Genomic DNA, 23,162 nt, shown 5'->3' with positions numbered 1-23,162 from the left:
AGCTACCCACAGTTCAATGCTCCAGAAGTCGACGCTAGCCTCGGTACTGTGGACGCGGTCCGCCGGCTTCATGCACATAGAGCATTTTATGTGGGGACACACACAATCTACTGTAGAAAACCGATATCTATAAAACCGGCTTCTATAAATTCAACCTAATTTCGTAACGTAGACATACCCTAAGAGTTAGACCTTTGTGAGGGGGACAGAATAAAAACGTAGGCAGGCCAAGGGCTTGGGTCTGAGGGTGAATAAGAGCTGGGTTTAGGTTCATATCTGATGGTTCTGTGTCAGAAATGGAAAATAAGCCCCTTCTTGTTTTAGATCTGAACCTAAACCATTGCAGGGGCCATTTTCAATCCAGGGATCCAAGTCCCTCTGAAATTCAAAAAGGTTCAGCTAGAGGTCCCAGCTGTTGGCTCTCCTCTAGCTTTATGCCCTGCAATGTTCCATGCACAAGCTACACAAAGTGGCCTGGGGAGAAAGCTAGATTTGAAACTTAGAGGCCCAGGGCTTTCAGCAGGGAACCCTGCAAGCCACACTAGCCACCGCACACTTACTTGTTCTTTTCCAGTCGGAGAACATAGTCCCTCCCTTCTGCACGGATGCTGTAATGAACGTGATCTGGATACGTGTTCTGCACGAGGTAAAATAACAACAGAAACTTGTTATCATCAGGCTAAAGAGATATGAAGTAGAAGATTTCTATTCTGTGTGCTGCGCAGACCTCCGAAGACAGTCACATGGGACCTCAGACTCATCTACCCTAGCCCATTCAATGTTCCTCTAGTCGTATGTTGATTTTGTTGAAATATTCTATTGACATATTTCTGCCCTGCTTTCAAAGGTGTTGTGCATCTGCAGCTCCCCCAATTCATAGTTTGTGTGAGTGCCCACCACCTCTGGAAACCAGGCTATACATGCTTACTACCAATTTATCCATTACAGATATGGCACAACAAGTGGAAACCAACAACCAACTAAGTCAGCCCAGAAATAATCTCAGTTTGCAAAACCCAATATGCCTTGGATTAAAGAATACTAAAGACAAGTACACTGATATTAAACCAGTGGCTCTCAAACTTTTTTATTGGTGACCCCTTTCACATAGCAAGCCTCTGAGTGTGACTCCCCTTATAAATTAAAAACATTTTTAATATATTTAACACCATTATAAATGCTGGAGGCAAAGGGGGATTTGGGGTCAAGGGTGACAGCTCGTGACCCCCCATGTAATAACCTCGCAACCCCCTGAGGGGTCCTGACCCCCAGTTTGAGAACCCCTGGATTAAACTAAGACTCAGTGTTCACATCTGGCACAAGGCCACAAGTTGTTGCACAAGGAACTAAAATCTTACTGCTCATCAAAATGCCTTTTTTGGCATTTAATTCATCATTTACTCAAAATCAAGAACCACAGAGTCCCCTGATAACTCACCCCCCTGACTCACTGATGTTTCCCCTAGTAAAGTCTTCCTTCTCTTTGACTGATCAGGCACACAGCCTCATTGTGTGAGAATCAACTTCTCTTCCTGTGTGCTCTCAAAAGTAGACTGTCAGGAAATCATACTGAAGCCACTTGGCCTGAAGAAATAAACTCTGCTTCCAGAGTCATTCTTTATTCCTACAAGCTCCTGCAGCGCACAAGACACAGCACCTTTTCACCTAGTAAAACAGATCATTGCCATTAAGTGTCTGGATATCCCTCCAACTCCCATGTGTGCATAAGCATGGATGGGTGCAGTAAAAGGGACAATAAACAGGCAGCTAGGTGAACATACTGGACCACATTTCTTGGGAACTCACTTGTGATGCAAACAAGCTGGAAAGCAGCCAAATCTGGCCATCTGAGAAGCCCTCAACAATGGTGTGCCAGACTGCTGGGCCACACCCTCACCTGACCTGGGTGCGGGGAGCACAACAGGGCACAGGGGAGGGGTTATGGCCAGAGTGTGCTGTGCTCCAGCAATCCCCAGCTGGCGGAGTTTACAGCAGCCCCACAAGTGAGAGGACATGTATCTAGGAGTTAAAGCAAGGGACCGGGAGTTGGGACCAAGAGTCAGGATGCCTGGGTTCTTTTCCTGTCTGTATCAATAATTTGCTGTGTGACCTTGGACAAATTACTACAGCTCACTGCCTCAGTTTCCCAATGTGTAAAATGGGGACACCCCCACCTACCAGTGACAAGAATCGTGAATTTTGGCTGCTGTTGTAAATTGCTTTAAGATCCTCAGCTGAACAGTAATGCTAATGAGCAATTACACCCTTGGAAGTGTGGAGGCCTCCCTCTCCGGTTAATGGCAGCTGACCAGGCAACCAAGCATCTCACAGCAGAGTCGCTGGCTAAGTCTCTTCCCAGATGGAAGCCACGGCTGGCGGAAGTGGTGAGGTGAACTCCTTGGGCACCACAAGGCAAACTCAGCAGCTCTTGATTTGCTGGGGTTTGCTCTCAGTTGGGCAGTTTGGCCTCTCCTGTGGGGTGATGGTATAAATTACCACACAACAGTCTGGAATTCCCCCCCAGGAAAGGATTGGGGAGCTGCAATCAGATGGGAGCTGGAGTTATACGGAAAGTATTTCTGTACCACAGTCAGAACCAGCTGGGACAGGCAGCATGGTTTTCCTTGTGAGTCAACTGCTCTAATTCCACTGCCTTGTGTTTTTACTTTGGGCTCTTTCTGGGAATGAAAAATCCATTTCTGGTTAAAAAAATAAAAGCCCCTTTGCCTGCTGAGTAAAATGCAGCCAGAGTCACTCTGCACCCTCAAGTGGGCACCGGCTGCAGCCTTGGGAAGTGAGGGGCTCTTCAGCAAAGTGCTGAAGACTGAGAGATGCTGTCACTTAAACAAACATAATGCCTAAGCTGGAGACGCAGGAACTGTCTACGGGGCTTGATGATAAATTCTTCTTAGATGAACGTTAGTGTCGCTTTTGGTGTCTGCCAACAAAATGATGCTTTGTTATTGTTGGCAACTTCGGAGACAGAAACCAATCCTTGAGAAATGCAGATCTGCAGAAAAGCCACTGAAGGCACACGAAGAGAACTCTGATTGCAAGTCAGATGGGAAAGGAAGAGCAGTGATCATCTTTCTGAGAAACCACAAGAAATGCAAAGCCATTTAAAAGGCCTGATAAAGCTTCCCCCCAGCTCCTACTTCCAGAGAGCTTTTCCAGTGTTTCAAATGCAGAAGGTCTGACTCAGAACAGTGGGGGACTGAGCCTGGACTCTGGTTAAACTCCTGCTCACTCCAGTGCCTGCTGAGTGAGTCAGGGCAGGGCCAGGGCTGTAGGACTTGGCCTGAGGTGCAGAAAGAGCAGTTCTGGACAGGCAAAAAACTGGGACAGGCAGGCTCAGGCACTGGGGGCTGGACTCTTGGAATACCTCTCACCCCAGTGAGTCAGCAGGAACTCCAGGAGATACACCAGTGTCAGCAAGAGGGGAATGATGGCCTAACAGCTACCTGTGCAACAGCAAGTCAGGGTGGTTTGGTCATTTCTTCACCTGCTGTGAAAGGGACAATGGGGCTCTAGAGAGCACACTGGACTAGATCCTCCAGAGCCAGTGCACTGGGAGAGGAGGCAGGAGAGAGGGGAGGTTTACACCATCTTTCTGCCCCCATTATCTGTGGGCCAAACCAGCCCTTGGCACAAGTTAAAGCAGTCTCAGGAGCACCCTCACTTGTGCTGGAGGAGAGCAGCCAACATCATTGGAGTGCATGCACCTTAACCCTGCCCCCACCTCCTCTGCCCTAGAGTGCCCCAGCTCATCATCCCTTACACAAAGGATCCTCAGCTGCTGCCTGAAACTCACTGGTGTGGGTTGTTGTTGGTTTTTTTTTTTTTTTTGCAGTGTAGACGTAGCCATAGAGGATCCCCTGCAAGCCACCCCATCTCTTAAAATGAGGGGATCCAGTTCAGGTGTCCCTTCTGACCACAGCTGTAGCAATATGGCCTGGGGAGAGAGGTGACCCCTAAAGCAAATGTTATTTGGGGAGGAGATTCCACCTTTAAGGCAGAAGGAACAGAGCATGTTGATGGCAGGCTGCTTTATATTTTTTAAGGTATCAGGTTTGCAATATTAGAAACAGTCCCGGGGAAATGGCTGAGAGGACAGCATGAGCTACCTTCACCATTTATAACCTGGCCATACTAACCATGTGTAGATAGACCACCCCTCCCTGCACCACTACAGCCCATCATGCACTGCAGTCTCTCGCTGTATGCACGTCTTACAGATATTTAACAGATGGATGTACTATTACATGTGATCTCCTCCCTTTGGTACCAACACTGAAGAAAGAAAGGAGGAAAGTTGTTCAATGTGCACAGCACAGATGGGATCTCTAAATAGCCTGGAGAATGTTTATTTCACGGACAAGTTTAGGTTTCTGGAGCAAAGAAAACAGATGCCTTTGAGAAGAATTTTTGAAGCTATTTTATCTGAAACGGTTTGACTCATAAGCGAACATGCTGTACCAAAAATTTACTAGGCAATTTATATCTCAAAATTGACATGATCCTTAGGCCTTCTGAGGTGCTAATGTTTGTGCTTTTAAGATATGATTCCTGGTGCTTTCTGAATTTTAAAGACTACATGCAATCGAGAAACTGCCATTAAGTTATGGTCACAAATTCAGCCTTGCTGACTCCAAGCGTTCAAAAACCATGAGTCAAACCCCAACAAAGATAAGATTGGCTTGAAAATCATGAGATTTTTTTCAAAATAATAAAATGTGGATTCTTTTGTATTTGGCTTCTTTTTTCTGAGCCTTTTGGGTTCATGTTTTCTTGCTTGTCTCCACAACCACAAGAACTAGTATCTGACTTTTTTTACAAATGAAAACTGAAATTCTCCCACATTCACATAATTCTGGGTGCTGAGGCTTTATTCTCCCACATTCACATAACTCCGGGTGCTGAGGCTTTAAGAAAACACCAAGTATCATGAGACTTGTGCTAAACTGTGAGAGATGGCAATACTGCAGAATGATCTAACATCCTTTCTGCTTCCATTTTGTCACTTCTTCCCTTTATCCCATCAACCGGGGTCGGGTCATCATGTAAGCATCCACCATTCTTGTCTGTCTGCAATAGCATTAAGGTCCACCTGCTTACCATCTTCTTTGATGCGATCCATCCATCACTTCCTCAGGGTCTCTTTCCTACGATGCTATCTTCAGCAGGTCCCCTTCATTCATCCTCTGCACATATCCAAACTGGCGAAGTCCCGATTCCTGGATTTTGTCAGCCACATCATGGACTTGGACTTCCATCCTAAAACTTTCCTTTTGACATCTCTCTCTTTGTGTAACTCCTCTTCTGGCACGAAGACATCTCATCTCGAACACCTGAACTCGGCCTCTCTGTTTTGGCCGTGCTTCTGCACCATAGAGCATTACAGGGCACACCACTGTTCTCCACAGTTCAGTCTCAGTGGCGGATGTTTGTTATACACAGCTCTTGAGATGTTATTCCACACTTTTCCAGCATTCCCCAGTCTGGACTGGGACTCACATTCAAGCTCACCATTTTCCATAACCCAGACGCCAAAGTATTTGAACTGGTCCGTCTGGTTTAATTCCACTCCATTAAGTTCTATGTTAAGTTTCCCTGTGGCTCCTCTACTGACCCATGACCTCAGTCTTAGTTAAGCTCCTTTTCATCAGATGCCAGCTTAGCTGATCATAACACTGGTTATTATTTTCTCTAGGTCTTCTTTTGAGGAGGCCTTTATTGCTATGTCATCCACATATAGCAGCTTTTCCCCTTTTCCCACTGACGTCTTCCTGCTGAGGCAGTCCATCAAAATGATAAAGAGCAGCGGGCTGAGGGCCAACCCTGGGTGCAATCCAACTTCTACATCAAAGGGACTTGTTCTACAACATGTTCTGATCTCTGTTTTAGGTGATCTATACTGAGCATTCACCATAGCTGTCAAATCCTTAGAAACGCCATATTTCCTCAGCACTGGTGTGAGCATCCTTCCATCCACTTTATCATAGGCCTTTTCTAGGTCTATAAGAAGCTATCCTGCTGGTGCTTGAGCTGCTTCTCCATCCCTTGCCAATTTACGAACATGGCATCCCTGCACCTCGTCTTTTCCTAAAGCCACATTGTTCTTGGTCAATGAGGGGTTCCACCATTCTTCTAATTCTAGCATCCAAGATACGTTCCAGTATCTTCATCCCATGTGACAACAGCTTTGTCCCTCGATAGTTCCACATTCCTGGATGCTTCCCTTCTTATGTATTGGTACCAGGATAGACTTGCACCAGTCTTTTCTTGCCATACAGCTTCAACCACTTTGATCCATTTCATGACGCTCTTGCCCAAGACTTTCATCAGATCTGCTGTCACTTCATCAGGTCCCTCTGCCTTATTGGTCTTTGTCTCCTGGACTGTATTTCCACTTCCTCCTCTGTTGTGTCAAGCTCAGGCACCGCATTAGGATCACATGTTGGCAACACCACAAAGGGTTTGCCTCATTTAAGTGACTCTCAAAGTATTGTTTCCACCTCTCCTTCACTTGTTCAGGTGTTTCTAGCAGTCTCCTCTGATCACCATTCACAAACGATGTCACATTACCATCCTCCTTTCTTTTGTGTCTCATTATTTCAATGCTGCTGAACTTTCTGCCAGCTAGCTATGGGTCGTTTACAAGCTCAGCGTGCAAATTGTCTAGGGCACTCTCTTTGCCCTTCTTCATTGCCCACTTGGCAGCTCACTTTGCTTCTTTGTATTTGCTTTCATTTATGCTTGATGGGTTCATTTCTTTTCTTTATGCACCATTTTCTTGTTTCTGATTGCTACTTGCACTTTGTTGGTCCACCCCCACTCCTCTCCATCTGCATCATCCACAAACCTCTTCCACCATGGCTATCCACATTCTTTAGAGGTGGTTCCACTCCTCTTCAGCTGATGCCAAATTTGTTTCCTGACACAGATTTCATTCTACCACTAGTAATTCTAATTTTGACCTCAAACACAACAAAAGGTTGCTTTGATTGGTCTCTCAAGAGTGTCATCATTTATGATGGAGATGATGCAGAAAGCTCACACTAGCTGGTGTCATTCGTCCCATAAGGGTCTCACTTTAAAGGAAGTGAGACTCTGAGTCTGGATCTTCGCTGACTGTGCACTCAAGGTGCCTGCCAGACAGATCAAGAGGGAGAGAATTCCTTTCTCTGAACTACTGTGCATCTCCTGGGGCATTCTCTGTTGATTTCAGTATATGTTTGGAAGGGAGGGATGGCCCAGTGGATTGGGTGCCAATGTGGGACTCTGGAGACCTGAGTTCAATACCAGGCTTTGTCATACCCTTCCTGTGTCACACTAGGCAAGTCACTTCACTTCCAAGGGGCTGTGCGGATAAATACAATAAAGATTATGAAGTGCTCAGATACAATGCTGATTGGGGCCATAGACAGCTACAGTACGCAAGTGTTATGATCCTGTTTTCTCTGTTTTGCAGCTTTCCATGTGTCTGTCTGTTTACAGAGGCAGTTGCAGTTTTGCAAGGCAGCACTGAGGTAGCCTATTCCACAATGTACATTCTCTCATATTTGGTTATTTTTGCTTAATCTAAAACAAAAGTCAGTCTCTGACTGCTCAGTGCCTGGGAAAGCTGGAATTAAGCATGGCTAATCTGGGGGTTGGCACCAGGCCCTAGTGTCGGAGTCTGGGGTTGTTGGAGCTGGGCTTGTAGTGTCCCCTGATATTTCAGAAGCAACAGATACTTACGACTTGAGCAGAAAGGTCTCTCTTCCCAGGAGCTGCAGGCACTCTGTGAGGTGTCACCCTTTCATATTGGGCCACATGCGCGAGTTTCTCCGATGGGCTAGCAAAGACTCCTGTAAAGACATTCAAAGGGTCAGGGATTTCTGCAGAGTTCCCTAGAGGGGTGCAGTGCTGCATGATGTTACAGGGTGGTAGAGCAGCTGTGCTCAATAACCCCATTAAGGCTTGTTCCTGATCCCAGAGAGGGGGACAGAGCGAGGCCGGCTTTGTAGCTCCCTGCCCCTCTGTATTGCCCTCACAGCTTATTGTTGGCTGATGTTCTGCTGATTCCTTACAGTATGCACAAAGCATGTAACATCCACCATGAGCCCAAGGCACTAGCAGGCAGCAGTGAAATGCCAAAGATGGACTAGCAGCTCCCCTGTCCTGCATTCTGCACTCTTTGGCCACAGAGCCCTTACCAGATGGTGTCCCCAAGTGAATAAGGACAGGCCAAGCTTTACAAAAGAGAATGAAAATCTTAAACTGAGTGAAAAAATACGTGGAGGCTCCAAGACTACACACGATTATAATAATATTTGTACAAAGTAGGTCTTACAAGGTAACATCTGAAAAATCATAACTTGCTAGTCATCGCTGTCCTGATAAAATGTGTGTGACAACATTGAAAAGTTGTAAGATTCCACTGTATAGTGATTTTAACAAATGTTCCAAACCGAGATTGGCAAGCATGTCTGTCTCAAACAGAGGAATGGGTGCTCTGCTTAATTTGCATATAAGCCATAAATAGAGTAATCAAGCAGGAAGGGAAACGAAGGATACTCAAACAGGTGAGGAACAGCAGCAGAGAACATCCTTTCCTGTAGACTCTCTGTCTCCTGAATCTCAGCTGGAAATGTTTCCCAAGGGTGGGGGCTGACACTATAAAAATGAGGGACAAACACCCCAAGGTCCCCTCCTCCTCTCCCTGTCTCTCTATCCATCGATTCACTGCACGAGAAGGGACAAAGGTAGCAGCCATTAACCAGAAGAAGGGATTCTGGTCTAAGAAGTTTGGCCAGTAAGATGATTGAGAATATGTGGTGAGAAAAACTTTGCTAGTTGTGTTTTATCTTTTCTTGTAACCATTTCTGATTTTTATGCCTCATTACTTGTACTCACTTAAAATCTCTCTCTTGGTAGTTAATACATTTGTTTTATTGTTTTATCTAATCCAGTGTGTTTAAACTGAAGTTTAAACTCCAGTTGAGATAACAAGATGTGTGCATATTATTTCTATTAATAAGAGGATGGACTTTATATGAATTTGTTTTGTCCGGGAGAGAGCTGGGCAGTACAGGACATACACTTCTGGGGGGAAATCTAGGGCTGAGGATATGTTGGGGTCACCCTGCAGTATAACTGATGTGTGGCTGGCTGGCTGCAGCACATACATAGTCACAGCTGGGAGTGATTTGCATGCTGGAGGCTGTTTGTGAACAGGTCAGACTGGAGGCAAAGCAGTGTAAAGGGCACCCCAGGTTAGAGGGCAGGGGTGACACAGCTACTTATTAGTCTGTACTCTGGGTATGTCATAAGGTGATTACAGCATAACCTCAGGTTTCATTTTATTTTGTTGCTAGCTTCTTGACTGCAAAGCACAGCTTGAAAATGCAACACCCAAATGTTCGGAAAGCAGAAGGCAAATACACAGGACCCCAAATTTATTATTTTTAAAATATCTCATGATTTCTGGGGCCTGAGACATGATTTTTTAATGCTTGAGGTTGGCATACTTTTGTTGTGGATTTTGTAGGATGTTTTGCATTTACACTGAATCAGGCTCTCTGATTCACCAAGAAAGGAAATGTCTGTGGGGGATAGAAAGACAGCAAGCCACTCCACGACTCCTATAGTGCTGCACAGTTCATAACCCATTGTGCTGCCTAAAGCTTCACACCCTACACTAGAAGACAAGTTGAGCATCTTCCCTCTTCCCCCCAGCCCCACACACCCATTTTGCAAACAATTTAACTGAGGGACTGCATAAGATAACATCTGGCAGAGCTGAGTATAGAACTCAGAACTTTAACATGACACAGCCAAGACTTCAGCCACACTGCCTTTCACAATAAATGTGCCAGAGATATGTGCTTGGCTAGCTAACAACTGAGCCAACTGCTAAGATCACACTGCTTTACCATCACCAGGAATCCTAACCACCAAGAATCTACTGCTACCTGGCCAGAAGTTGTATAATTCACAAGCATAGTGTGTGTTGTGCCCCCCCTCTAGTGGCTGCTCCATATAGAGGATAACAAACTGTTACCAGCTGCTCTAATAAATTTGTTAGTCTCTAAAAAAAAAAAAAAGGTATGTGTGTATATATTTCTCCTCAATATATGTTTCACTCTATATGCAGCCGAAGAAGTGGGTTGTAGCCTACGAAAGCTTATGCTCTAATAAATTTGTTAGTCTCTAAGGTGCCACAAGTACTCCTGTTCTACTTTAGCTCAAGTAGTAGAGATGTGGCTGATGATCTGAAAGTCCAGGCTTCCACCCCTACTGCTGATCCCCAGGAACAGCATAGTCCATAGAACTGACTGCATATGATGCAATTTATTTTTCCAGTTTTCTTCTTTATAAATTGGTTTGTTTGATTCACACAGTGAGGAAAAGGCCTTATAGACCCTGGCATGGCACTTGATGGCCACTGTTCACACATTTCGGCAGTGTGACCCATGCTGGCAGGTTTGATAGCTGTATGAAGCCAATAGTCCCCATGTCAGCTAGCCATGTTGGTTAGTTACCTTGCTGGAGCACTGGGATCCCCGCAGGATGATGAACAGCAAAGGGAGAGCAGACCACATCGTTCTGCTGGCACTAAGCAAGCCTCCCCCACAGTGCATTTCGTGCCTCAGCCAGAACCAAAGCTATGCTTCTCTCTACCCCTGCCCATTTGTGAGTCACAATCTCACTGCCAGTGCGGGCTTGGTTCTGGCTGTCATGATGTAGCTACTTTCTCTAAAGCGGCAGCTCATCTGGGCTGGATCAGATGGGTACATGAGAGCCATCTGCTGGCAGTACTTTCTGGTCAAACCACAACAGCAGCCTGTAGATGGTACCTAGATATCCTAGCCTGGTTATCTGGATGAATGACTGGGTGACCCAGAAGACTGGCTGGGCTGACAGATATAAACTCAATCCACTCGTGAGATCATAAGAACTGCCCTTTACCACATGTAATGCCAAGGCAGCTAGGAGTGCAGACTAAGAGTCCTAGAGTTAAACAGCTGGGGGGCTGGATGTTCTCTGCAAAGGACCCACCTGCCCTAGGAAACTGTGGAAAGTCAGATGTGCTTGAGACCATGTGGTTGCTCGCATTTGGCCTGTTCAGAATGCTTGAGAAGCATGCATTACAGAAGATGCACACACTGTGTCTTGGAGGCAGGTCCGTACTGCGATCCCCTTTTTACAGAGTGGGTTCTGAGGCACAAGACTTGTCCAAAGCTGCCCAGCAAGTCAGAGGCAGAATTACAATTATCACTCAGGAACTTTTCCCTCTCGTACCCCACGCTCACGCATCTAGAATAGACCAGAACTAAAGCATCTTTCATGCTGCTGCTATGCCACCAGGAATGGGGGCTGCACTATGACATGGACACAAACTCCTTCAGCATGGGCTAGGCTTGAATTGATTTGTCCAACCCTTGTACCATGCGAGCCATGGCTGGTGGTCTTGGGTATACAGCAAATGCCTCACTATTCCTGCTGCACACTGAGCTCAGCCACCTTAATAATCCCATTTCATCCAGCCCAGTCAATGCAGGCCTACCAGAAATGGGGCTGGATGAGAGCTACGTGGCTGAGACACAGCTGAGCTAATACCTGACAGTTGGAAGAAGCAACCAAGAGAAATAGCTATTGCTTGATGGAGCCTGCCCTTTGTCTCCCAGGCTCCTGGGTGCTTCTAGAAGTCAAGGGAACAACACTGGCCCAAAAAACTTTTATCCATCTGCAGCTGGCTAGAAGGCTGTTTTCAATGGCGGAAGCTGAAGCTAGACAGATTCAGACTGGAGATGAGGTATAAATGCATAACACTGAGGGTAACTGATCACTGGAACAACTTACCAAGGTTGTGAGGGATTTGCCATCACTGGCCATTTTTAAACCCAGATTGGATTTTTTTTAAAGATATATTCTAGTTCAAAAGGAATTATTTGGGGGCAGTTCTCTGGTCTGTGTTATACAAGAAGTCAGACTAGATCAGTGGGTTTCAATCTGTGGTCCACAGATCCGGGGGGGTGGGGGGAAGAGGACAGACTATGTCTGAAATTTTTAGGGGTCTGCAAATTAAAAAAGGCTGAAAACCACTGGACTAGATGATCACAGTGGTCCCTTGAAATCTATGAATTTACTTTCAGGTTCAGGCTCTTGCTACAGGCATCCAAGCCTCTGTTCCCTTGAGGTTGGGTCACTGTGAGGAGCCATATGGAAACTCCAGCTAGTGATGAATGCAGCAGCTTGATTTCTGAGGCCTGCTCTTCACACAAAGCTGCACTAGTTCACTAATGGGGTGGTTCTAAATGGAACTAGTTAAGGCAGTTGAAAACCCCTGTGTGGGCAATTTAGATTTAATTTAAACCTAGCTTGGATCAATTTAAATTGATTCCTTGTTGGACCAGTATGAGCCAGGCGTCTATCTTTTTAAAAGTGTGCAAACAAGAGTTAACTAGGCCAGGGGTGGGCAAACTTTTTGGCCCAAGGGCCACATCTAGGTGGGGAAATTGTATGCAGGGCCATGAATGTAGGGCTGAGGCAGGGAGTGTGGGGTGTGGCAGAGAGCGTGGGGTGCAGGAAGGGACTCAGGGCAGGGGTTTGGGGTGCAGGAGGGATGCGGGTGCAGGAGGGGGCTCAGGGAAGTGGGTTGGGGTATAGTAGGGTGCAAGATGCAGTGGGGACTCAGGGCAGGGGGTTGGGGGCTCAGGGTAGGGGGTGTGGAAGGGGGCTCAGGGCAGGGGGTTGGGGTGCAGGAGGGGTGCATCAGGGGGCTGGGGTGTGGGGTGCAGGGGGGATTTGGGGTGTGGGCTCTGGCCCGGTGCCGCTTACCTCAAGCGGCTCTGGGGTGGCAGGGGCGCACAGCACAGCTAAGGCAGGCTCCCTACCTGCCTTGGTCCTGCACTGCTCCCGGAAGTGGCCGGCATGTCCGGCAGCGGCTCCTGGGGGTGGGGTGGGGTAGGGCAGATGGCTGCCCTCGCCTGTGGGTACCACACCCAAAGCTCCCATTGGCCATGGTTCCCCATTCCAAGCCAATGGGAGCTGCGGGGGGCAGTGCCTGCAGATGAGGGCAATGCACGGAGCCCTCTGCCTCTTCCCCTCCCCCAGGGGCCACAGGGACATGGTGCCAGCCTCTTCCGGGAGTGGCGCGGGGCCAGAGCAGGCAGGGAGCCTGCCTTAGTCCTGCAGCACCACAGGGCTGGCAATCCTGCGGGTCAGATTGAAAGCCCTGACAGGCCAGATCCGGCCCACGGGTTGTAGTTTGCCCTCCCCTGAACTAGGGTGTCTTAAAAAATGGTTTGAGTTAAGTAAGCATAATTTGTGCATGAAGACAAGCCTGTAGCATTGTCTCCCGTAGGGGTCACGTTACCACCAATTCATTTCTGAGTGCACTGGAAATTATGCAGCTATTTCACTAAAAAACTGAGGTTTTTAATGGAATAAGTGAGAAAATGTATAATAAACTCAGTGCTCCAGCCCTGTTATTTTGATAGGTTCATTTATTTTATGCTGTCTACGTAGTTTAAATTTTCAATATGAGAAAGATTTTTATAGTAACATCTGAGGCCTGATTTACACTAGAAAATTTGGTCAGCATAACTACATCGCACAAGGGTGTGAAAAATCCACACCCCTGAGCAGTGCAGTTCAGGCGCTCTAAATCCCTGTGTAGACAGTGCTATGTTGACAGAAGAACTAGCTATGGCCTTTTGGGGAGGTAGATTAACTACAGTGACAGGAGAACCCCTCCCATCGGTGAAGCTGGTGTCTACACTGAAGCACTACAGTGCTGCTGCTGTAGTGTTTTAAGTGTAGGTACAAGCCCTTCGAAGTTGGGAAGCAAAGCCAGAGGTTTTGGCAGCTGGGTGAAGCATTTGTGGCTTTCGGTCCTTTGTGGGCAGTTTGGAACAATGGAGTAAATATAAATATAAAGTGTTTCTGAAAAAAATGATCAGCAGTGAAATCATAGACAACTGCTAGCAACCTTTATAGGAAAATTCTTGCAATTTTTTTTATACCTTCCAATGTCACCATTGGTTGTAGTTGGCCTTTGCAAGGTGGCAAGGCGAAAGCCCTCTGGCTAGAAAAGCACCTCTTCTTTGTCCTATGAATGCTGGTCAGTTTTGCTGAAATACACACTTCTGAAAAATCGCCATTTCCCTTCTTTCCCTTGTGCCATTCAGGAAAAGTTTGCCAACTGGCAAAATCATAACCAAAAAACACAACACTGGACAGCAACCAGCTCCATATCGGCTTGTCCCCTCCACCCCCAAGCCCAGCACACAGCTCCACAACCCCTTACTCGCTTCCCTGGCAGCATGGGGCAGAAATCCCCCAGCTCTCAGCCCGGCAGGAGAATGAACCAGGTAGAGTCCGACGCCCTGAAAGGTCAGCACATGGCCCCAGGTCCCCATTTTTGAGACCACAGCCTTCCCCCGCCCTGCCCTGCCCTGCCCTGCCCTGCCCTGGCGGCTAGTCCCCCACACGGACCGTCCGCCTTCGGGCACCGCATGCCCCGACGCCCCTCGGGAAGCGCAGCCGGAGCCCGTCCAGACGCGCCGCTGCGGCTACAGCCCCAGTTCCCCGACGGAGCCTGCCGCGGCCAGCGAGCGCACTCACCGCGGCGCCCCAGCGCCATGCACAGCGCCAGCAGGGCGAGGGTCCGGGCCATGGCGCGGCTGCTCCGCGCTGAGGTGCGGAGCGGCGTGGTGCGGTGCCTTCCTCCTGCCAGCCGCCAGCGGCCCCGGCTCCGTCTGACTCAGCCCCGCCTGACTCAGCCTCCCGCCCAGGAAACTGAGGGGGCCGAGCCTACCCCCCAGGGCCCCTCCCTGGGCCGGCCCCACCCCCTGCCTGCACACTGCCCCCATGCCCCATACTGCCCCCGTGCCCCAACTACCCACCCCCGCCCTGCTCACTGACCCCCCCTACTCTGACTATTCACCCCCGCCTGCACACTGACCCCCCTGCCCCAACTACACCCTCCCCGCCTGCACACTTACCCCCTGACCCTGCACACTGACCCCTCTGCCCCAACTACCCACCCCCGCCTGCACACTGACCCCCTCACCCTGCACACTGACCCCCTACCCCAACTACCCACCCCCACCTGCACACTGACCCCCCTCAGCCTGCACACTGAACCCCCTGCCCCGACTACCCACCCCCACCTGCACACTGACCCTCCTCACCCTGCACACTGACCCCCCTGCCCTGACTACCCACCCCCACCCTGCACACTGACCCCCCGCCCAGACTACCCACTCCCACACTGACACCCCCACCTAGACTAACCACCCTCTGCTCTGCACGTTGGCCTGCTGCCCCAACTACCCACCCTCACCCTGCTCACTGACCTCCCTGCCCCAACTACCCACCCCCACCCTGCACACTGACCCCCCCAGCCCAGACTACCCAACCCCAAACTACATGCTGACCCCCAACCCCTCCCTGCCCCACACTGACCCTCCCCTTCCCTGGCACTTGACTCCACCTTGTACACTGATACACCCTCCTATCCCTGGCCCCCCACATACGCTGACCCCCTCTCCCAGCTCCTCCCCATCCTGTACACTGATACATCCCTGACACAGCCTAGCCCCTCCCTACCCCCACACTGACCATTGAGCCATCACTTCTCCCAGTCCGCAGCACTGTCCCTATGGCCGGAACAGGGCCTGGGGCAGGAACAGAGGCAGGGATTTGGCAGGAACAAGGATGGTGCAGAGGATATGCCAGAACTATCTCCCTCCCACCATGTCTCACCCTACATTGTCCCCACAGCCCCCTATTGGGGCTCTCTCCAACCCCACCCCTGGCCTGTTTCATTCCCCCTTTTAGTACACAGGGGCTCATGCGCAGGTGCTGGTGGATTAATTAGTGTTAGTTCGCAGCTGTATTTCCACCATCACAGGCCAGCTCCTTCTCTAAACCCCCACAATGAAGCATTGAGATCCTGGGTAACTAATGCCCCAAAACTCCATTGTGAAGCTGTCATGGATCAATCCACAGTGCACCAGCGACCCCTATCCCTCTCCAGGGATCTCTGCAGCAAATCCAGATCAGCCCTAGTCCTGCGGGAGTCATGTGCTGGACCCCTCTGGACTCTCAGGGAATATGGACAGACACAGGCAGCCTTTGCAAAACAAGGGAACCATAGATCAGTCACCTGGCTACAAAAGTTGAACCTCTGTAGGTGAGCACACAGAGAGGCAAAGGTTAAATCATCATTCATGCTGGCTAAGCCCAGTATTGCCAATTTCAAGAGATCAAAAATCACAAGTCGGATCCCCAGAAATCGTGAGATTTTTTTTATGAGTGGTTTTTAGGTCAGTCCCTTGATTTTTGCAGTCCCCCTGCCCATCCCAGGGTATATGCTTGTGACAATTAGTGGTGCCCACTCTCCCACATGTGCTGGATAAAGTGATTTTGGCCCCTGCTGCAGGAGCACTCACGCCCACATCTGCCCCTCTCCTGCCCAGCAATTAATCCTGTCCCCCAGTTCCCCAACAGTTTTGTCCCCACCCAATGCCCCTCAATTCAGCCCTTCAACCTCCATCATCACCACCCCAGCAGTTCAGTCCACCTACCCTATTGATCCCCACCGCCCTCAGTGCACCCTTCCAGCACTCACCCCATCTGCTCAGAACCCACAATCAATACAGCCTCCTCCCCCACTTCAGCTTCCCTGCAGCCCCCAGGCTATAGTTCAGCCCTCCCAGCCTCATCTCTGCTCCTCTTGGGGTTCTTCACCCTCCTCAGACCCAGGGGGGCTGCAGTGGGGTCCCCTCTCCCACTGCCCAGGCTGGCAGGGGAACCCCAACAGCAGGCATCCCGGCTGCCCAGGGCTGGGGCTGATAGCGATTTCTCAGTAAAAGGATTAAGCCTGACTCATGATCTTTCTCAGGATAGAACTCTCAGCCGTGGCTGAAAAAAAAAATTGAGACATTTGAGAGTTCTATTGCGAGATCATAATTCAGGCTTAATTTTACTTAGAAATCGCATTTCTCAATATTAATTACTGAGAGTTGGCATGTCTGTAAGCCAATGCCAGGAGCCAGCCGAGCTGTGATGGACTCCATCTCTGGCTCCCTCCTAGTCTCTTTGTCCTTAGTCCCAGGGGAGGCCTCCTGAGTCCCTCCAAAGGGCAGCTCTTATTCCACCCACCTGACACTTTTCCCTCTTTGTTCTCCAGTTCACTCCACTGCTAGGTATTGCTTGTTCGGTCACGGGGGGACGGATCTCTTTGTCTTTCTGGATCCTCTGTTGATTTGGGTTTGTTTCAACCAGTTCTTTAATGATCGCATCATTCCCTCCAAAGTTAGGTGACATACATACCTCCTGTCTCCTGCACTCTTCCCACTAGGTAGCAATGCACTGTACAGAGGGACATTGAGGCATTAATTGAAGTCAGAAAAATATTACAGAAATTTCCCACGTCATCCCTGAACTGATGCCAGACTCCAAAAATTTGACTCATTTCTAGTTGGAACTTTTCTGACTTCTCCTTCCAGCCATTGGCTCTTGTTCTGTTTTGTCTGCTACATTAAAGACCCCTCTGGGATCAGCTGAGGACTAACAAGACTGAATTACTTGCGCTATAACTGATAACCAGGTCAAAGCAAGGTCATTGTGAGGCAGGGTCTCCCTCACGTATGTAGTAAAAACAACCATTGTTACAAGCCCCTCGATGTCAGCACAAACAGCTGAGAAATACAGGAGCAAAATATATACAGGAGTTCAGAGTTGGAGGACAAAGCTGCAGGGTGTAGATGCAGAAACAGAGTTCCTGGTTGGGTCTCTTACTATCTCTTCAAAGCAAAGTTCTACAACAGATTGATTTGTGACAACGGAACTGTGAATAGCAAATGAATTTCAAACCAGACCCTAGACCTCAGTACAAAGTAGTTTTATAGCAGAGGTACTAAACGGTTCTTGACTGCCCAACGTTAAAATGGCAAATTCAGGTGGGTTCATGTAAGAACACAGAAGGTGCCCATGCGCTGAGCTACTCTGGCAAGTCCATGTAAGGAGAAATACCACTTCCAGTCTGAAGAAGAGGAACAGAAAGCCCCGTGACTAGATTAAAGCACAGCCTACAGATTCATCTGATTGGGGAGAGTGTCTGACCTGTCAGCAGTGGAGATCAGTGCCTGGCCTGGGTCAGCGAGGATCAGGGTGGTGCCTCTGGGCTCCAGCACTCCTGCTTCATGCCACTCACTCTGTCCTGTGAGATAGATGTAGGGTGACCAGACAGCAAGTGTGAAAAATCAGGATGGGGGTGGGCGGTAATAGGAGCCTATATAAGAAAAAGCCCCAAATATCGTGACTGTCCCTGTAAAATCGGGACATCTGGTCACTCTAGATAGATGCCTAGTAGAAGCTTGTACACGCTGCAGGGACTGATGTACCCCAGCCCGTATTTGCAGTGACACCAAACAAACCCCACTGTTTGAAAAAGGCGATTAATCAGCTCGACACGGCCTTGGGAGGCCTTAAGTTAGCATAGAGAAAGGAAAGTTAAAGCATGGTCCATTCGGATCCAGTCAGAGCAAATCATCAAACAAGCTGTAGTGAACTCCATTTAAGGCTCTGTCTCTCTGACTCTTGTGTCAGTCCCAGGCTTCCTCCAGTAGCCCACTCTTTATCCCCTGCTGGTCACGTCTCAGGCCTTTGTTCTCAAGCTGGTCTCTCCTCAGCTTCCCTGCTGAGAGGTGGGGATAACAGCTCCTTCCTCCTGCTTGTTGTTTCCTAGGTGTCAATGTTCCGATTTCTGTTGTCTCTTTGGGATTCTGCATTGACATGGGCTCAATTTCAGCCAGTTCCTTAAGGACCCTGTTCACTGAGGCCAGAAAGCAATGTGACACCCCACCCCCATGTCCTGCACTGCCCCAAGAGCAGACATAACTATTTTCCTGCTACTGGTAGCAATGCAAAGTGCAGAGGGAAACTGAGGCACACATAGGCGTCATAAAAATATTACAAAAAATTCCCACTTTGTCATATTCTGCCTCTCTCTGTCCCCCCTCCCCCCACAGCCGCTGCCTCACACTCAACTGGCCCTGGCTCTCCCTGAATCCTCAGTCCCTTCCCCACACTGCACTGACCCTGCCCACCCCCATCCCCGAGTTCCTGCCCCTGACTGCATTGCACCTGGCTCCCTCTGAGCCTCAGCCCCTGACTGCACAGACCCTGGCTCCGAGTCCCCAGCCCCTGCCCTTCAGTGCACGATTCCAGTAGCAGCAGGTTGTCTTGGCAGCCGCAATCCACCCAGTGAGAGGTAGGGAGGCCAAAGAGCAGAGGCAGCTACACTCAGGGGAAGGGTTGGGGGGGGGGAGGAGCAAGGAAGGTCTCCCAGTGAGGGGCTGGAAGGTAACTAGTCTCCAAGCTGGCTCAAGGCCCCAAATTCCCCAAAGCTGGCAGGTTCCAGTGGCTGGATTTGGTTCAGGCCCATCTTGAAATGTCAGGCCCTTTCATCTCCCTCTTCCGCAGCCGGCTGGCTGTCACCTCTTGTATGTGTAAACCCCCGGCCAGCTCAAAGGCTGGAGGGAAGCAGCCCTCTCCGGCGGGGGGCACACGGAGGGGAGCAGAGAATGGCACCGAACCTGCCTGTGCTGGAGGGGGACACACAGCCTGTGGGGGCTGGGCTAGAAGTCCAAGGGACCAACAGGGTGACCGATGGCAGGCTCTAGAGAGCCAGCAGGTGGCTGGACTGTGAGCTGTGTCCGCTGCCCCAGGTGAACGCTGGCTGCAGGGTGCTGAGTTAGAGCAGCTGCACAGCTACGGAGTGGCTCCCCGACATACGGCCCTGAGACTCCATCCTGGTTGGTTCTCTCACCCAGAGAGCAGCGCCCGGCTGCCAGGGATTCGCTCCAGCTGGAAGGGACCCCAGCCCCTCACGCCAACACCACCCCGGACAAAGCCTGTGGTGAGGCTTAGGGGCATGCATTACGATTAGACTGACCTGCTCTGCAGGCTTCAGTGTGTGTTGCTGTGGGTTTGGTTAACTCCCCGTTTGATTCCTTGGTTTCCTGCCTGTTCCCTTCCGCTTCTCATAGCTCCCCTGGCCTAGCTGGGGGAGCAGTGTCTAGCCGTAGCTGGCTCCCTCTTGTAGCAAGTCATAGAGCAGTGGTTCACAAACTTTTGTACCAGTGCCCCCTTTCATATAGCAAGACTCTGAGTGCAACCCCCCCTTATAATTAAAACCACTTTTTTATATATATTTAACACCATTATAAATGCTGGAGGCAAAGCGGGGTTTGCGGTGGAGGCTGACAGCTCGCAACCTCCCATGTAATAACATTGTGACCCCCTGAGGGGTCCCGACCCCCACTTTGAGAACCCTTGTCATAGAGGTTTATGCACCTAGCCATCTGCTAGAGGACTGAGAGCAAAGAACCTAGGCCCACTGGTCCTAGGACAGTCACCACACCCTTGAAGAGCAGGAACAAAGGGGTCTACCCCTGGGGGTTGGATTGCCCTGTGGATTGCACACTACAGCAGAGACTTGTTGCATCTCTATCCTAACTCACTGCAACGTGAACCCCCACACCTCTGGCAAGCAGCTCTCACGGCTGCAGAACACTGGGCACAAAGCTCGGGGCAGGGGGAGGGGGTTCTGACACATGCACAGCAACAAACCACACAGAAAGCACCTCCATTTCCTGGCTCTTGCTAGTCATTTCTGCTCTGCAGAGGATGTGAGGAGAGTGAGAGAATGATTTTATCACCAGTGCCTTCCAGGAAGTGAGGCAACCAGAGAGCCTGCCTGTCCTGATCCTTCCAGCTCAGCTCCAGCCAGTACTGCTCCCTGTAGTGCACAGTGCAGTGCTTCAAGCAGCAAACTATAATGTCCCGAGCTGTGGGCTTCCAGCCATGCCTTGGGGAGAAGCTGCAGAGCCTTGTATAGCTAGGCCCCTTTCTGCTGCTGGTGGCGAGAGGGCTCCCTGGGGACAATGAGCAGCAGTGGGGGCCAGGTGCAACACAACAGGCCTGTGCCAAGGGCCTTGCACCATGGAGTCACCATGGCCCTGTTCCAGCCAACGGGTGTGTGACCATCTGCTCCATGAGGGGCAGGAGCTGAGCAGGAGGCAGCACCTGCTGGAGCCGAAGAGGAGGATGCTGCCTGGCCCTGCCACCACCGAACCAGGCCCCACCCCACGCTGTGGTATTCCTGCTGCCCAGAGAACAGTTACCACGGTGAGCTGGAGGATGGACCCCAGCAGATGCAGCGGATCAGATGGGGGGGAGTGGCACATGTTGATCATGAGCTATGGGCTGAGCTGCGCGAGCTGTGCTCTGATGCACGTGCCCTGAGCCACCACAGCCATGTACTGAGCTGCATGCTAAGTCTGGTGAGCCATGCGAGGAGCCATGGGCCCTGGGACACCTGACCCATGCACTGAGCCGTGTTCCCGGAGCCACGTGAGCTATGTGCTGAGCCCCATGCTGAGCAACATGAGCCAGGTGCCCCGACCTGCTTGAGCTGTGTGCTGGGACATGTGCCCCAAGCCATGTGCGTTGTGTGCTGGGACATGTGCCCCAAGCCATGGGCGTTGTGTGCTGAGAGAGGTGCCCGAGCCGCCTGTGCTGGGTGGCCCACTGTATGCTGAGCCATATGCTGCACCTGCCTTTCTCTTGAACATTAGTGCATCATTAAAGAAACCACCCTATCAGTGTTAAACATCCTGCACTAGGACCAGCAGTTTTTGAAGCCTCAGAACTGGAACCAGTCTTGCTTCCCAGGACCCAGCAGGTCCTGATTCTTGGGGACAGTGATTCCTCCAGCTGAACTTCAGCGCTGTCTCCAAGGGTCTTGGTGCCAGAGCTCTCCTCAAAAACTTGCAGGATTTCTGGCATAGAGAGGGAAGTGAGTTCTGGTGCTCAGAAATGGCTCAACAGGTTGTTCCCGATTCCCCAGGAAACTTGCCTTTGAATGGAGAATTTCAGTCTAGAAGGGGAGCATTTCTGAAGGTTAGCAGAGGCTGAGAATAGGGGGCTGGAGCAGAAACATGAGGGTGACTGCAGCACAAAAAGTCCCAGGTTGCACTTAACTTAGGAAATGACCTTTACTACGGTGTAGAGAGCTCCAGTGGAAATACATTACAGATGCTAATCTCCTAGGGCCAAAGACAAAGCTACTGGCAGCAGCTCGGATTCTGCTGACTCCGTGGTAATGGCACCTGTTTTCACCAGGTCTGACTTTGACCCATCCCAAAAGAAGAAGTGGTAGTGTGTGTAATAGAGCGCTTGTGGAGAGAGATTAAGGAAATGATAAATGAATGACAGCATGCCCAAAGAGCTGAGCTGTGCTGTTAGCAATTTCCGTAGAAGAGTGAGCAAGTGCCTTCCCAAAGAGGAAACTGCTCAATGTGCTCATCTTTCCGGTACCAAAATCCAGATATGGCAACCGCCTGGGACAAGAGCAGCACAAGGCTGCATCAGCAAACAAGGGAGGTTGTAGAATCCCAGGTCACTGGAGATCTTTAAGAACAGGTTAGACAAACACATATTGGGGTGATCAAGGTATACGTTGTCCCACCTCAGTGCAAGGGGTTGGACTAGCTGATCTCTCAAGTGTGCCTTGCAGCCCAACATTTGTATGGTTCTATTATCCTACCCCAATACAAAACTAGCACAGGCATGCTGAACAAACGCAACACCCAGGGCAAATGTGTGCATGTACATCTGTGTATTCCTTGATCAGCACTTGGGGCAAAACAGAGTGAGGGTGTTGTGACACTATGCTCCATATTCTTCCTAGATATATTATTATGATGTGATTATGGCATAACTACGATGTATTTTATGTAAGATAGGTCATGTGAGACCATTGAAAAGGTCTCTTAAGTTAGGAATATTGTCTATACAACTATTACAAATGTATTTACACCTGGGGAACGCCCACTAGGCAGAATGCAATCAGGCTAGATGGCTGGGTGGGAAGGGTCATTAGAGAAAACAATAGGCCTTAGAAGAAGTTTATCTCCCACAGGGGATCCTTCCTGAGGACCTTACAAACAGCCTCCGAGTCATGGTGGCTATGACACAACAGGGGCTTGTGACCAGATGACCTGGTGCTGGACTCCATCTTGGAATACCAGTGTTTTTCCACTGGCACTTAATGATGCTCCAGGGCTGAAGATGGGATCACGGGAGTGAGCAGTTCCAAT

General features: G+C 49.7%; 1 protein-coding gene across 3 annotated transcripts in view; it reads right to left on the bottom strand.

Annotated features, from left to right (window-relative positions):
* The window catches only part of ADAM8 (ADAM metallopeptidase domain 8), an 84,016-nt gene extending 69,266 nt beyond the window's left edge, over nt 1–14,750 (bottom strand). For all 3 annotated transcript variants that reach the window (XM_034777324.1, XM_034777325.1, XM_034777326.1), the window contains exons 1-3: nt 14,614–14,750; nt 7,741–7,850; nt 561–637 (exon numbers count right to left, since the gene is read on the bottom strand). In XM_034777324.1, coding sequence (XP_034633215.1) covers nt 561–637; nt 7,741–7,850; nt 14,614–14,665 — 239 coding nt within the window. In that variant the 5' untranslated portion in view covers nt 14,666–14,750. The remainder of the gene's footprint in view (nt 1–560; nt 638–7,740; nt 7,851–14,613) is intronic.
* Nucleotides 14,751–23,162: the final 8,412 nt, after the last annotated feature.

This window comes from Trachemys scripta, chromosome 7 (genome assembly GCF_013100865.1).
Source record: "Trachemys scripta elegans isolate TJP31775 chromosome 7, CAS_Tse_1.0, whole genome shotgun sequence".
NCBI classification, from domain to species: domain Eukaryota; kingdom Metazoa; phylum Chordata; order Testudines; family Emydidae; genus Trachemys; species Trachemys scripta.
The sequence above is the reverse complement of the archived record's forward strand: the minus strand, read 5'-3'. Positions and strand labels throughout refer to the sequence as shown.